The sequence below is a fragment of the Oryzias latipes genome, chromosome 3 (assembly GCF_002234675.1).
Source record: "Oryzias latipes chromosome 3, ASM223467v1".
In the NCBI taxonomy this organism is placed as follows: Eukaryota; Metazoa; Chordata; class Actinopteri; order Beloniformes; family Adrianichthyidae; genus Oryzias; species Oryzias latipes.
In genome coordinates this window covers 31681970-31698867 of record NC_019861.2, presented here as the reverse complement: position 1 = coordinate 31698867, position 16898 = coordinate 31681970, and the positions used below count along the sequence as shown (strand labels likewise).

General features: G+C 41.4%; 1 protein-coding gene across 2 annotated transcripts in view; it reads right to left on the bottom strand.

Annotated features, from left to right (window-relative positions):
• ntrk3 (neurotrophic receptor tyrosine kinase 3) overlaps nt 1-15538 on the bottom strand; it is a 229911-nt gene extending 214373 nt beyond the window's left edge. The window contains exon 1 of one of the 2 annotated variants that reach the window (XM_023953663.1): nt 14826-15538. In XM_023953663.1, the coding sequence (XP_023809431.1) occupies nt 14826-15067 (242 nt within the window). In that variant the 5' untranslated portion in view covers nt 15068-15538. The remainder of the gene's footprint in view (nt 1-14825) is intronic. The other variant, XM_023953662.1, reaches the window with a different exon arrangement.
• Nucleotides 15539-16898: the final 1360 nt, after the last annotated feature.

Genomic DNA, 16898 nt, shown 5'->3' with positions numbered 1-16898 from the left:
GGTTAGAGATTATTGCTAATGTTGCTGCCTTATGTATATGAATACATAAATTGAACTTTACATATAGCGTTTACTTAGTTGTGGAGTAAGTCAGAGGTACCGTCCAGAAATGGGGACACAGACTGAAGACTTGTTCACGAGTCAAGCTTAAAGACCCATCCCTTTTGGTGTCTTTAACTTACCCTTGTAACACTTTTCTCATGTTGTAGGACAAATATAAAGAAAATTAAGATAAAATCTGCATTTCTGAGTATTTCTTGCAAAAAGCTTGTAGTGACATAGAAGCTAAAGTCGATGGGCCACAAACTCCCTACTCCGCTCCACTTTGATTCATCCATTTGCAGACAAATTGTCATGTGCACCTGCTGTGCCACATTATAATCAAGCTCACTCAGTTCACCTGAGTTCTGCTTTATACTGTATATACTCCTCTCACTCTGTCGCTCTATGCCAGTTCATAGTAGTCTGTTTACTTGTTCTAACACTTTTTTAGTTTTGTCAAGTTCATGGTTCTGATCCAGCTTCCTCCATGACCACGTCTCTGCCTCGTCCTCTGTGACTTTGGTTTCGATCAAGTTCTTGTAAGCCTGCTGTTGCTGAACAAGTTTCCGTCCTCGACCAAACTCCTGTTTATGCCCCTACTCTTTGATCCAGTCAACGTGTTCAAGAGTTCCCACGCTGTACCATGAACCAGTACCTGACTAGGAAATAACTTGTCCTAAGAAATCCACTAGTCTGCGGCACACCTGTTCTAAACCTCTTCAAAATATGCATCAACTGTTTCTGCTGCAAGCAGAGGGTCATCCACATACTGGATGAGAGTGACGTTGGCTGACAGGGTACACTCAGAAAGCACCTCTTAATATCTGATTGAAAATCCCTGAAGAGAGTGCTAACTCTTGTGGTAAACACATGTAACGCATCGCTGGCCTTCAAATGTGAATGAGAAGATGTCTCTAAACTACCAAGTCACTTCACTCTATGACTCAGTGTATCTCTGGGGCGTGTTTCTGTTTGAACTGTAAAACATCCACTTGGAACTACAAGTATAACCTACTTCCTGCTGGGACTACAGATGCTTCCTACTTGCCTGCCTGCCTCCACAGCCCCCTTCAGGAAGATAAGGATTCTAAGCCCTCCATCCAAATCCTTTAATAAATCTTCTGTCACTAACTACCTTGTTCTAAATTGTTTTGTCCATTTTCTTAGTGTTCAGGCGCTACACAAATAGATCCATTAACGTTTTTGTTTTTCTCGTCTGAGTTGACATCTGGCTGAAAGCTGTACAGCTGTATAGCTCCGACATAGCTTGCCATTTTGGTTGCACTGGCAATATGAGGTTGAGGTTGTGAGTGCCTGTAAGCTAGTAGGAGAGTGAGTAAACAGTGAGATGATGGGAAATGAGGTAAGGCTTACTCCGCACCAACACCCCCACCCACAATGTATTTTTTAATGAACTACTGCCAATCTGCACAAACTATGTCCTAGAAAACAACACAGGCTTTTGGATTTTGCCTATAAAGAGCATAATCATAATTTGGGAATGCTTTTCTAACAGATCAAAAGATAATCGGAGAGGCACTTTGAGTCAGAAATGTAGACACTTAAAATTTGAAGTTTAAGTTTATTTGAATGTTATACTTAAATAAAGTTTGCTATTTTAATGAATTGTTGTGTAGGCACCTGGGCCAAGGCCTCCTTTGAAAAAGAGGATATATACTGTAGAATCAATTTAACTTCCTAGCTAAATAAATAAATAAATGAGAAACTTGTGAGAATTGCTGATAAAGCCAATGAAAGTCAAACAAACAAAATGACAACTCTTCTTTAAGGGGACCAGTCACAGACAACGCCAGGATGTATTGCTCTGAAATGGACTCTTGGATTCTGAAGCCTGACATAGCTTTTGCTTTGAAAACTTTATCTGTGCCCCAGAAGGCAGTGATTGCATAACATCTGTTGATACTTGTCTGTCTTTCAACACGGATTCATCCTATTTGAATTCGGAAATGAGCAAAATAAAAATACGAACACCCTGTTGCTGCAAAATAATGTGAGTCATCGCAGCAGAAAGTAGACTGCCTCCCTCCAGTTTCATCACAAATGCAATGCCCGTTCTGTTTGCTTTATACATTTTCTCTGTAGCTGAATTATCGTGAATCCCTCGTCACTAAAAAAAAAACAAAGAACACAACAGAGCACATTACAAAAGCACAGCTCGCTGAACAAATCCCTTCCCTCCATATTAATGTTCATCTTGGCAACATTTCATTGTATAGAAACAAAGAAACTTCCAAATTAGCTATTGTCTGTTTCACATCACCATATTAAAAAGCCTGGGAGAGAAAATGTAATGAAGAAAGCTCCAAAGACATTTCAGGACAGAGAGCTTCAATTTACCCAAAAATGGATATTTATTTCCCAAAAGAGTAGCAAACAATTAGCTTGTTTTCCTTTTTTGGCGGGAATACCACCAGAATATTAAGACCCTTCTACATATTTCACTTTCAAGTTTTCAGCTGCAGACCAGCTTCATTTAGCAAAGGAAGAGGACACAGTTTATTATAAAATAACAACTGCCGAATCAGAAAAGATCATTTTTTGTATAGAAAATCTAATCTCTGTGATTGTTATTTCTAAAGAAAAAAGTGTTACAGAAAGCTGGAAGATGGAATTCAAAAATGACAAAAAGATCATGAAAGAAGAATGAGTTTGGGAGTTTTAGAGGGGAGATGCAGAGAGACTTTGTTGCTAGGATTTTGAGTAGCAAGGTCATTGCAGCAACAGGCAGCCTACAGGAAGGAGAGCTGAGTCCTGAGGGACCATTTACTCTTAATATGTTCTCATCTGCCTGCACACAAAGCCTTGTCACAAACCAACAAAAAGCCTGCTGGTGCTTCTCATTTCAGTGTCACATTCCCACAGCGTTAAAAGAAACACCCATCCCTGGCTACATTTACATTACTGCAATAATCCAGACATTAAACATACTTTTGGGTGAGTTTATATTCTATGAATATGTCTACGCCTGTTATATAAAAAAAAGCTGCATTTCCAGTTAAAAAGGCTGATGCAATTTCCATCAACAGCTCTTATTCCCAATGTAATAAAGTTGAGGAAAGTTTCAAAATTAGAACTGTCATCTATTGACTATATATGGACGGACAGCTGATATGTGAGGACAAACCTGCTGCCAGTTTTTTGCTTTGCTGTCAATCTTGCTGACACCAGCGGGCAAATAGGAGGGACAGACAAGCCAAAACATCCATCCTACAGCTGAAGATTGAACAATCACCTGCCACTCAAACAGCCACACCCCTTTTGAGGAGTGAGACCTGGCTGTGAACAACAAGATGGTGCCCGACATCAATGGCTGAAAGCAGCCAAAAATCCCATAACTTTAGATGGAAGTGGAAGTTGCACAATTTTGGGCGAAGATGCTGCTTTACGGACCCACTCCCATGAAAATAAGGTTTTTGGTGTTTTTAGCGTATCCTTGGTCATATTTTCTGATCATTAAGATTAAAAAACAGTATTTCTGAGTTTTTGCTTATTCAAATTTATATGGATCAGGAGCAGACGGAAGAAATGCAGCTGATATAAGAATGTAGCTATTGCAAACTGAATCAACGGGCCAGAAACTCCCTGCTCCGCTCCCTTACGATGCATCCCTTTGCACTAGATTCATGAACATCTCCGTTTTACTCAGTTGGCATCTGGCTCAACTAAAGTAAGGTTGGGGGGTGTGAGGGGCTGTAAGATGGTGGGAGAGAATGTAAACAGATGGTAGATGGGAAACAAAAACAGGCTTAATCTGCATCAACAGTCCTTTGCACAAGCCCTCCTGTCACCCTGCAGGAACTATGTTCTTAAAATCAATGGATTTTTCTAAATGTAACCTGATTTCAGTTACTAAACAATTAGTTTAAGAAGAAAACGTTTAGCATGCATGTTAAGGTAGTGCGGGTTCAAAATTATTGGAGTCGAGCAGAAGGTTTTTTTTTGTTCTACAATGCTTTCCACTATTCGTCATGCTGATGTTGATGGTGGCCAAACCAAAGCAGAGCCATAAAATTCCTGGCAATCGTTTCCAACCGAACACAGCTTCACTGTCATCTGTAGCAATGCTAAACAAATGGATGGCTGGATGGAAAGGGGCTGATTTCATTCCTCCTCTCTTTGCTCCACTTAATATCCTCTATTTTTGTAGGAATAAAAAAAATCGTTGTTTGGCATCATAAAAGTATTTTTTTTTTCCTTCAGAATTGAACCAAATAGCAATAGCTTGTGAAATACAAGGGTTGATTGGAAAAAATGATCCTGTGCATCGTTCAGGTGAGCTTCAGTCGGAAGACAAGCCAACTGAGGTTGCAGACGGTCTTTGATGCGACAATCAATGCAGCTGCGCAGATGAAAGAAGAGACAGATTGTTTTAGAGGACAAACTTTGAAAAATGACAACAATTCGTTTTTTTTACAAAAGAGGAACAAGAGCAGAATTGAATAGCATCCATCAGCATGCACAGCGAGTATGACAACATGGCTGAAGCACAGAGAGAACCCAGACAGCTGCATTATCACAGCTCTGCCAGTCATCACTGACATGGAGGACAGTGGGGTGAATCATCCTACTTGATAATACATGATGACTGATGTTTTGCTAAAACGCTAAACACCCCACATGAATAACAAGCAGCAGGCTGCATGAAAAAAGGCAGACGCTTTTTTTTTTCTTTCTTTCTGGTAGAGGTGGAGGTGGGAACGCAGTGACAGACAGCGTGAGGGTCAGACGTACAGCCGTACCAAGAAGGGGGTTATCTCTTAGGAAATTATTGGTGTGTGAGAGACAGAATGAGAAAACAAGACATAGACGGGCAGAATGAGAATTCAAGAGGAGTGTTTTCACACCACGACTCTGCCTGCATGAATCATCCTTTAGTATGAACGAGGAGGAATTAGCTATACGGCTGCTTTATGTGTGGCTCCACTAAGCCTACAGATAGCATGTTTAAACCAGCTTAACTGTAATATAGCTTCAATAAAGCTCATTTCTGATTTGATGTAAAGGCAATGTGTTTTGTGGACACATGCTTTATCAGAAAGAACAAAACTCTTCAAATTAGAGCTTTAAAACAGATGGAAGGAAATATGAGAAAAAAACAGAGATGTTTTTTTGTTTTTTTTACCATACTCTAACTCTTTCCAATTTACCCTAAAACCAATTAAAAGCAAAGGATGCCTTTTTTTTTTTTTTGCTGCAATCCAGTTCATCATGAACGCCATGTTGATGTAATGTTAGCCACATTAAAGTAAAAATCACATGTGAATGTCAACAGAAAGCAACCCTTTTGTAACTGTTAATGCATCTGCAAGGCTGTAAAGCGTTTTAAGACTATGAGTTCTGTTCAACGTACCACCCTGGGATGAACATTTTTAATCAGCTCAGTTACTATTTGCTCTGTCGAGCTCGCCTTTAGTCCTGGCTGAAACGTGCAGAGCCTTCCGTTCCTTCAGATCATCAAGTAGATAATCAGGGCAGAATCCAGACGGGTGATAAAGAAATGCAGATCGAGGGGGGTCAGAGAAGTTTTGCCAGGATTTGTGAGTTCCTTTGAACTGCACGACTGAACAAAAAATGTATATCATAAAAACAGCACATAGGCATTGTACAAACATTGCACTTCTGAGGAGTTGGAGGGGGGGGGGGGGGGGGAATCAATGATGTGAAAACCAGAAAGCCAGTAATCATGATGATAAGACCTTAATTCCAAACATCATCATAAAGACAAAGGAGAGGATGAAAACTAGAAAAGAACGACATGTACCAGTGGACAGGGGTAAAGAGAGGTGAGTGGAGCAGGTCTCTCTGCCCTCCTATCTTAAATCCCAGATTAAAGACATGAGATGAGCTTTCTCCTGATGGTTCTGCCTCAGCGCACATGGGAGACCCTGAAAGTGAGCAGTAATTTTCCAGAAAAGCTAAATATAATCCTTTGTCAGAAGATTGCGCCTTCCTTCTATCAGTGGTTGTGAATATTCTAATGAGTAAGGGGAACAAGATGACTCAGTGAGAAATAGGAAGCATCTTTCTTTGGATTCCTTGTTCTGCCTCATTTTTCCTGCTATGGAAAGCTGCTGTGACTTAATAACACCAATATGTGCCTCCCTCCAGTTGAGAAGTTGTCATTTGATTAAAGTCCCGAACCCTCGCTGTCACCATGTGTGAAGGCAAATGTTGAGTTTTCCTACCGTATTAACTGACTCTACATAATATCTTGTTGTAAATTGTCACAACATATAAGAACATGTCATTATTCATTAGTTATTAGGTTTAACATGTTACATTTCATGTGTGCATTCTGAAAAAACAAAACAAAAAAAACTCCTAAAGGAAACAGAATAGCATGGTTTTCATGCTGCATGAAGCCTTCTCCCAGCTTACTACTTAAATTGTTTTTACCAATCACAAACACGGGTATTGTCACCTTAAAATATGCAAATAGGAAATGAAAAAGCTGCAACACTGCTACCACTCTGACTTAAGTAGATCCAGACATTTCTTTTTTGTGCCGAGCAGCAACTTCAATACCTATCATGTTTTGTTTGCTGTTTTTGAAAAAAACTAAATCCCCCACATCAGTTTGTTCCAGACATGGTTACTCAAGGTAAGTTTAAAGTTTACACCCCTCTTTAACAGACAGATACAAAAACATTAGGATGACAATGTGACAAACTAGAGAGCCAAACCTCAACTGTGGCCTGGCAGAAATGATCTAGTGAAAATGTCAAGAGTTGCTAGAATTAGATCCACAACACGAGAGGATATAGTTTGAACTAATCTCTCTGCTATTTGAAGAAAACAGAGCTCAAAGTGAAAAACCACGGGGTCTTAATAGACTCAGACCTTTGAGTTTCAGCGCTCACATTAAGGCCACCTCTGAACAGGCCTATCATCTGGCACAGTTTTGGTGCAGAGCTAGAGCGGTAGACCTCTGATTGGAAGAGTGTAGCTTCGGTGTGTTAAAGTGTCCTTGGGGAAGACACTGAACCCCACATTGCTCCTGGTGGTTTCAGGTTGGCGCAAGTGTTCAGCAGCACAGTGTGAGTTTGTGGGGAGGAATGGGACTGTCTGCTGAAAATGTGGTGTTTTGTGGCATGTTTAATAATAAAGGAAGACTAAATAAAATCAAGCTCAAATTTATGAGCACAGTTGCTCTGTGCGATCTACGACGGAGTTTTAGGGCCACGGTGAGGAAAAAAAAATCTGGCCAACGTGGCGAGATTAAAGTCGTCATGTCGACTTTAATCTCGTCATGACGAGAAAAAACTCGACACAAAGTTTCGAGAAAAAACTCGTCTTGTCGAGATTAAAGTCGAAATAAAGTTTCGAGATTAAAGTCGCAATGTTGCGCGCGAGCGAAAAAAACTCATAAATTTACGAGATTATTGTGGAAGTGAGCAGCATGCAGAGCAGCAGGTGAACGCCGTGCAGCCGCAGAGCAGACCGACTAAACTTTGTTGAACAGGTGAGCTGAATGTTTATTGATAACGTTCCAAATGTCTGGAAGCTCATTTGTTTGATTTACAAGTTATTAAAGTTTTATTTATTGATGGTTGGTTTGCAGGATCACTGCAGCCCGATGAAGCCGTCATCGGGTGTCCCTGCAGCTGTTTGCTTGAATCCTTTCTTCCTCCACCAAAGACCAGATCTCTACGTTTGTGTGATGCTTCCGTCTGAGGAGGAGAAGCACTTTTTGCCTTTTTCAACGTTGTAATGCTAATAATAGACTATTTTCATTCATCTTTGTTTTTAATGATCAAACGGGTCGCTTCATCTGCAGGAGGGGGCGTATGTAACACTGTTTACTTCCGCATTGGTGATCGGATGACAGGTTCATGACGTAATGTGACAGATGAACTTCAGGTTATGTGAATGAAAAGGAGAATAAAGGCTGCAGCGGTCCTCTACACCCAAACGTGTCTCTGAGCTCCTTATTTTACATATGAAAGTCCGCTTTACTGACACCGAACCCCGGAAAGACTGCTACACGGAAAATAATCTGATTTTGAGTCGCCAAAAGACTCAGAATCTCTTTGTTTTAAACCTATAATCCTGAAATAAAGCTTCACAAAAGGCTCCACATATTTCCTCTTCAAGCTAGGCTCCGATAAACAGACAACTTCGGGGTTTTCTCCTTGTTAATCTATGACTTTTTTCCCGTAAATTTACGAGTTTTTTATCTCCTAATAAAATTTCTTTTTTTTGGTGGCCATAAAACTCTGTCGTAAACTCTTAAATACAAAGCCACTAGCTCACTAACATTAGCCATAACACAGAATATTCCTGAAAGACTCAACTTCACTGCTCGCGCGCAACATTGCGACTTTAATCTCGAAACTTTATTTCGACTTTTATCTCGACAGGACGAGTTTTTTCTCGAAACTTTGTGTCGAGTTTTTTCTCGTCATGACGAGATTAAAGTCGACATGACGACTTTAATCTCGTCATGTTGGCCAGAATTTTTTTTCCTCCCCGTGGCCCTAAAACTCCGTCGTAGCGATCAGTCTCGCCCACAAGTCAGAGGCGAATTTCTAATGAACTACTGCCGCTCTGAAGAAACATTTGAATTTGGTTAAAAATAATAATCCGAGTGGGTCTTCAACTTCTTAATACCTGGCGTCCACATGCGTAGACATCACATTTTTTGGTGATATTACCACAGTAGCTATTTCATCTTAACTGGGGTCCTGTGACTACATGTCTGGCTAAAATATTAGATAGGGTCTTAAGAGGTAGAAAAGCGCCGTTAAAAAGTACACGCCATTTACCATTTTAATGATCTCATATCCAGAGCAGATTTAGACAAGCTGATTCATGCCTTCATCTCCTGCACGGTGGACCACCCTAACAGTCAGACCCTCCAATAGAGACTTTTAGAAAGCTGCAGTATTTCCTCTGGCACCAGTTACATATAGCATTGATTGAACGTAAAGATGCTATTATATATTATTAAAATGTGTGGGCTCAAACACCTGTCCAAATTAGCAAGCTTTCCGAGCGAACAAACTCTGTTCACCTTAAAGAGCTTTATTAATAAAGCTGGTTTAGTTTGATGTTGACTCACCGCAATCTGAATGCGCCATTGGGCCATGGAAGATATTTTCTTAAGGTTTACTGAAGTTCTGTTATGATTCCATCACCAGATCCATATACTTTTACCAAAGCCCTTTTGTCTTGACTTCTGAGGATTGTATTTAAATGTTTATTAAGAGAGGGACATAAAATATTAATGAACATTTAAAATCAAATGTTAAAATACGCCCGATTTTATCTCATTTAGATCAGCAGTCCCTAGGTAGGTTCATGTTATTACAGAAATAAAACAGACTTTAGGAGGAATAAACTACACATAATATGATTCATTTACTGATTCATTTCCTTTTGTTGTAGTTGTTGTTTTTCAATTTTAAATTGTTTTTTGTTCCTGAACAGTTGTTTTTTTTTGTTTTTGGTGTGAACTTCACTAGTTATTTCTGTATTTTGAAAAAATTTGTAATGTTTTTTTACAGTTTACATGTTTTGCAGGCCGCATGTTTTTTACACTTTTGCAGCTGTATTTATTTAATATTTATTTCTTTATTTAATAAGAATCTCATTTTTGATAATAATTTTTCATAATAATTTTAGTAATATTTTTAATTATCTAATATGAATGTCATTTGTGATGTCCTTTATTGATGTTATATTATATAGATTATTTCTGAATGTCGTGTTGCTGCAACAGATAAATGAAATTTCCCCATTGTGGGATTAATAAAGTCATCTATAATATGAAGCAGAATATAAAACAGAATAAAAATACAACATAAACAGAGGTAAAAGAAAATATAAATAAAGTAAGAAACGAAACCATGTTTGTAAATCAGTGTTTGTTTAGTGATAATATGTGAATACCCAGTTGAGATTTCAGAATGTTTCAGAATGTTTCCAATCACTGGAGTTAATTTCCTTCTGCCTCACATCTGCCCTAAAAATAGCTGTTCATACAGCCACAGGACACGTCTTTCAACACATAAGAAGCTGTGCTGCGCTGAAAATGGGGATAAATATATCCACGAACAACAAGTGCAACCTAGTCCACCTACACAACTCCAAAAACATCCCCAGTAAAACCTGCTCTCCATATATATATATATATTGTTAGCTGAGTTTCAGTCTGAGCACAGAAATTTCATCACATTATCGCTGAGCAAATTTGAGAGCTTTGAAAATTCCTTAAAATATTGCATGATTAGAATCTACAGCATGACCTCTTTATGTAAGCACTTCTCTGTATCTGGGTGTTAAAGGGGGATTAAGCTTCTCTTCATAACGTATGCTGTGGAGTTGAGTGGTAAAAGGCCTGTTTTTGTGTCTTTGCAAACATAAAAGGACTTGTATTCAAAAGAACCTATTCACATGCCGCTTCCATTTGCTTTCTTTGCCGAAAGAACTGCTTTTGTTACAGAAGATCCAGGTATGCAAACAATCTTTTGAATGCAAGTTCAAGAGCTACTCCATACTCTAAGCAAAGCAATTAATTCCTACCAAAGGTTTGAGTGAAATTCTATACAATTGTATGCATTAGTATAGAGTCAGGAGCCCCAAGAAAATGTTAAAAACACCTAAATCAGAGTTTTCATTGGTATAAGTCTTTAAACTTTCTCATTGTGTGTTTGGAAAAGAATTTGTTAAACCTTAGTGTGATCAATTTCCATAATGTTATCAATAGATTGACAGTTTTACTTTGGAAAGTACAGGAATAGGTTTTGGCAACAGAATACTCCATGTTGGATTATTGAATTGCCCTTTTAATAAAATTCTATTACAAGTGATCCAGCCAAATTTGCTGGGTGACTTATTATGGGAGCAGTACCTTCCATTTAGAGTTCGAGTTTAACCGACAGCCACAAACAGATTTCCTCTGTAGACCGTTTCCATTGCAGGTATCCAAGCTGCATAGAAGAGCTTTTAGATTCGGAGCCCCCCGTAAGAAGGGTCCATGATCACAAGGCAGCGGCCCGCTGTAAGTGGATTGCAGCCATTATTCACCCAATTGACACCTGTGCCTTTCCTGCAGGCTCAAAATGTCTGCAGTGGAATGCATCCACGGTTCAGTGTTAACGCAGCCATAATGACAGCCGTTGTACGCATTTTTTATTAAAGGAAAAGAGAAAATTCAGACCACAGGAGATAAGCATGTCAAAGGAAGGGTTTATCTCATGGAGCATATTGGGGATGTGATGCAGCTGAAGGTTCAATCACAACTGCACAGATTGGTGGAAAGGGGTGGCTGAAACAGAAAATTAACTAAATATTCCTCTCCTTTGTTTTGGATTAGTCACATTCACTCAACTCTTAGTAGTGTTAGGAGAATGATGGGAGTTCAAATAGATCTCTTTTTTTCTATTTCAGACCAGCATTTTTACAAGAGAAAGCGTCAAGCTTCTTAAGGTTGAAGGTATTTTCACAAAAGAGCTGTTTGGTTCACACATTTTGCTTTCTTGGAGTTTGTTTGGGTTGGTGTGAAGCATCATTTTCCTTTAAAAACTGTATTTCTGAACACTAGTCAGAACCAAACATGCGAAAACTCTTGCGTGACTGAAAACAAGAGTATTAGTTCAATTGCCGGTTAAACAGGCTAAGGAGACATCCATTGAGCACAACGGAACCAAAAAAAGTAGACGCTAGCAAATGTGGGGTAACACAGTGAAATGCAGTTAGAGAAGCTGCAGAGCTATCTGCTTTCTTATTTGAGCTTTTGTTTTTTTCATGGTCAACGCTCATTTTTCGGCACCTGAAGTTGTAACTGCACGACACTTTCCAGTCCGATCAATGTGAACGCAAACAGCATCGGTGTGAGATTTAATGGTGTTTACCAACCATTCATACCGATTCCACCAGATTACTCTGCCGTGAAAGCTCACAAAACCTCACTGAAAGCATGGTCATTGTTGAAAATGTAGCTTTCATGGTTTGTGAGCACATGCGGGGATAATATACCTGGGAGCCCTGCAATTTATCAAACTGACTGCCAATTATCTTGACATGAACTTATCCCCAAAAGGGAAGATGTGCATCCAAGCTTGGGAAAAAAAAGAAAAAAAATTATCCTACTTATGCAACAATCAGAGGACACCAGTTGAAACCTAGAAAAGCATTAAGGTGCAGTTTCTGGTGAGCCTCATCGTTGGTGTGGGTCAAAGCTGTGCCTGTGCACCACACAGCAAAGGAAAGCCACCAAATGGTCAATTTACCCGACACACCGTGTAAATCAGACACAATATGAATTCATGCGTGTCATTTTTCACTTGTGACTAGCCTATTAAAGGCTGCTTCACAAATACGAGCTGCTGCCTGGAAGAGCACTCCGATACTTCACCCTTTCCTTTAGAACCAGACTCTGCACAGCACAAAATAAAAACGAAATGAGGCCAAACATCATTTCCAGAGGTGGAAGCGCTGATTGGATTCTCCTGCTCAGCTCACAGCAGCACTTACACAAAACCCGTAAAAAGCTTTAGCCCCTCTTAGAAAAACCTTTTCTTCCATTTTTTCCCTCCCTTCTCTGCAGAACTATGCAGGGAGGCCTTATCTCATCCCCTGTGATGCTACATTTGCTGAATGTCTAATGTGAAAGACCTAGAAAATTAAAATCTGGACTTGATAATTTTGCTCACCAATACAACCCTCCCCCTTCCTTCCTCCTCCTATTCTTCTTCTTCTTCCCCCTGCCTCCACACTTCTTACTAGGAGCCCTGGCTTTAAATTCGATCTCCATGAATTCTCCTAATCGTTTGATGTTTTTCGTCAGATGAATAAAATGGCCTCTTTGTTAGCAAACGCATCTTCCTCCTCGCAAAGAAAAAAGGATCAAGGGCCACTTGTGGCGTCTGTGGGCTCTGACTGCTTCATATTACTATGGATACCAGCTATCATTTTCAAAACCTCCTCGGACGCGGGCATCAAGCATGAATTAGCTATATTCTGAGAGGTGTGAAAAGAGTGCTGCATTTTGCTCCAAACCCAGCTGTGTTTGCTGATGTGACATTGGGCAGTGTGGTCTCTGATAGGCTGTCATTAGGCTGCTGGGGGTTCGGGAGGATGTTGCTGTCCATACTGAGCAGCAGAAAAAAAAGAACCTACTGGTCAGGAATGCATAATTCCTCCTGGGCCGGCTGCATTATGTTTTCTCAGCAGCAAACAAGGTGATCAGTGCTTACTAGAAGGATATTAAGATTAGAAGATGGGAAAATAAAAGAAACAGTCAATCTGAGCGGATGGGAGAGGAGGTTCAGCAGTGAATGCAGCAGGTTTGGTCATGCTGGAGTCACAGTAATAAGCAAAGACATCCACTTGTTTCCGCCCTTTGGAGTTATAGCTGGATCTGAAATATTCTCTGTTTCAACCTCTCTGGAAAAACAGTCACGAAAACGCCAGCTGTGTTGTGGCAGAGCGCTTGATTCCAGAAGCATAAAGGGTACCAGGCTACCCTCTAGTGGCCCGGCAGAGCGCTGAACCGTGTCACGAAGTAAGTTGTTGTCTGCGGATAAAAGGGGAAACGGGATGGGAGAAGTGATGGCAGAAAAAAGTCCTTTGTGGCGTAAGCCGTGCGGGGAATTCCGGTGCGTAAACGGGAAGATGTTTCTGTTTTATGCAAATCAGCCTTGTCGAAACCACAGGTCTATATTTTTTTTATTTATTTTTTTATTTACCTGGTTACCCCTTCTATTATCCCCCCGACTTTTCAAGAAAGAAAGCTTTGATGTAGGCAGGAAGGATCGATGCTAGAGAGAAGGGGAGGGCAGGAGGATGCAAAATGGAAATGTAGCTACTTCTGGGGTTGTGTGGGTGTGCGGCTGAGGGGCGGGAGGGAGAGGTGGCTGAACAGTCTGCCGTCATCACAGCTCATCCGTTCTGTTTAAGTAGAAACATTTAGGCGACAGGAAGTTGGAAAAAATGCAATAGATAACCCAATAGAAAAGCCACAAGTGACCCCCCCTCCCTCCTCACGCGCACGCACTCACGCACAGGCACGCATCATCTGTGGATGATAAACTTTGTGAGCTCGCCCCTCTCATGGGGATGGGGGTCTAAAATTCGCCTGCTTGACCTCACTGCACCATTCATTTCTGTTTCGTTTAGCGCAGGATCTGCGGCTGCACGCGCGTCAAGGGAGATGCTCGGTTGTCTGCAACATCATCATCCTTCTGCTGGCCGCGTTGGGCCTGCGGTGTTGTTGCGGAGGGGTAACTTTACGGGGGCAAACTAAGAGGGGAAGGGTGGACAAATAATTTAAAACAAAAAAATGGGATTATTTGGTGCGAGGCGGCACGGGATTGACAATTTTGCGCACAGGAAGCAAAACGCGCACCTTCATTATTTCTTCTTCCACTTTCGGCTTCTCCCATCAGGGGTCGCCACAGCGAACAAGTCGCATGGTAAATTTGGCAATGTTTTACGCCGGATGCCCTTCCTGACGCAACCTTCTCAAACTGGGCTTGGAACCGGCAAAGGTAGAGAAGGGAACAGGGAGCAGCCCGGAGTCGAACCCGGGTTTCACGGACGGAAGGCGCCGCAAACCAGCACGAGCTAAACTGGCTCCCACCTTCATTATTTAAAATATATTATTAAGCCTAGGGGTATAAGGTGGGAAAATCAGAGGCCACTACAGAGTCGACTCAGTATAAAAAGTCTCAGAGTGAAACATACGAACCAACAAGTCGGTAAAACGAGATTGACACCAACAGACTCAGAAACGCGCGGAACAATCCGCGACTACTTACATAGAAGAGATGTTTTTGAATAACTCCGCTATATCAGTGGTGGTCCCGTTGGTCCCCGTGTCTTGCAGGGCGAGTAAAGGGAAAAATCTGCCGTTGTCGGACTTATTGCAATAGATCTCTGTTTGGGAGCAGCTGCAGGTCGGCGGGCAGTCCAGCATGGAGCTCAGATAGTCCTGGAAAATACTCATCAGAAACAAAACCCTCCACCAGCAAATCCGGATCGAATGAAACCATAGATCCATGTCTCCGGGTGAAGCGGGGGAGGGGGTACAGAAAGGGGGTCCCGATGTCCTTTGGGCTCGAAAAGAACGAGAAAAGAGAAGAGGAGGAGAGTGGGAGGAAGGAAAGGAGGAGGAGGATGCCTGGTCTGCACAGAGGATGCTCTGTGCGAGCCTCTCTACCGCGGATGGATGCTGTAGTGTCCTTGCGCGTCAGAGGGAAAATGAGAAGGTGGGGGTGGAAAGAAAGACAAGACGCAAAAAAAAAAAAAAAATCAAAATCAAAAACAGGAAATAATTATATAAGCTTCCATTCGTATTTTCAGCCAAAGGTGCATGGCGTTCCCGGAATGCAGCGCCGCAGATGCCGCTGTCTCCCCAACAGGACCAGGACGACTGGCTAGAGAGCAGAGAGACGCAAAATAAGAAGTTGGAGCATCAAGTCCCTCCTACCGAATACAGTCACACTGACACCTGCAGAAGCTGCATGCAATCACCAGTGATTACAACTGAACCGCGCAAGGATTGCTCCAAAACACAGACGGAGCAGCTCCTTATGAGATTAACAGAATGTGACAGTAAAATGCAGTTTGTTTATGCTTTCCCGTGTCTTTCAGAGAACTGTAATCAGTTCAACTGCAGCATTTTTGTAAACATTCGCTTTAAAAAGAAGAATACCTTGTTTTATTATTTTATTGTTAAGTTCAGTACTTGAAACAGTTAAAAGATTTATCCCAGAAGCATTTAGACTCAGAGTATGAAAAAAATATTTCATTTATGTCTGTATTTCTTTATAATACGCCCTTCCCTTTTTGGAGCATGTATATATATATATATATATATATATATATATATATATATATATATATATATATATGTATATATTCACTGAGCACACTGTCAGTTGGGGCCTTGAGCTCAGTGAATGTCTCAGGCAATGGAGAACAGAGGATACAGTGCTGGAGGACAGATCCTCATGGGAGGACAAACCCCTGCATGGGATGTACCACCGGACCATAACTGAAGTGGCTGATATCAAGAAGTCCTACCAATGGCTAGAGAGGGCTGGCCTACAGGACAGCACCGAAGCGCTCATCTTGGCAGCCCAGGAACAAGCCCTGAGCACCAGAGCAATAGAGGCTCAGATCTACCACACCAGACAAGACCCAAGTTGTAGGCTGTGCAAAGAGGCCCCTGAAACAATCCAGCACATAACTGCAGGGTGTAAGATGCTGGCAGGGAAATCATACATGGAGCACCACAATCAAGTGGCTGGAATAATATACAGGAACATGTGTGCAGAATATGAACTGGAAACCCCAAGGTCAAAATGGGAAACACCTCCGAAGGTTGTAGAGAATGAGAGGGCAAAGATCCTGTGGGACTTCCAGATCCAGACTGATAGGATGGTAATGGCGAACCAACCAGACATTGTAGTGGTGGATAAAGAATAGAGGAAAGTCGTTGTGGTGGATGTGGCAGTGCCAAGCGATGGGAACAACAAGAAGAAGGAACATGAGAAACTGGAGAAATACCAGGGACTCAGAGAAGAACTGGAGAAAGCCTGGAAAGTGAAGGTGACAGTGGTGCCTGTGGTAATTGGAGCACTTGGGGCAGTAACCCCCAAGCTGGAGGAGTGGCTACAACAGATACCTGGAAAGACCTCAGACCTCTCAGTCCAGAAAAGCGCAGTGCTAGGAACAGCTAAGATACTGCGTAGGACCCTCAAGCTCCCAGGCCTCTGGTAGAGGACCCGAGCTTGGAGGAGAAACCACCCGCGGAGGGTGAGAGGGGCGTTTTATATATATATATATATATATATATTTACTTTTACATTGAACGTGTCATTTTGAAA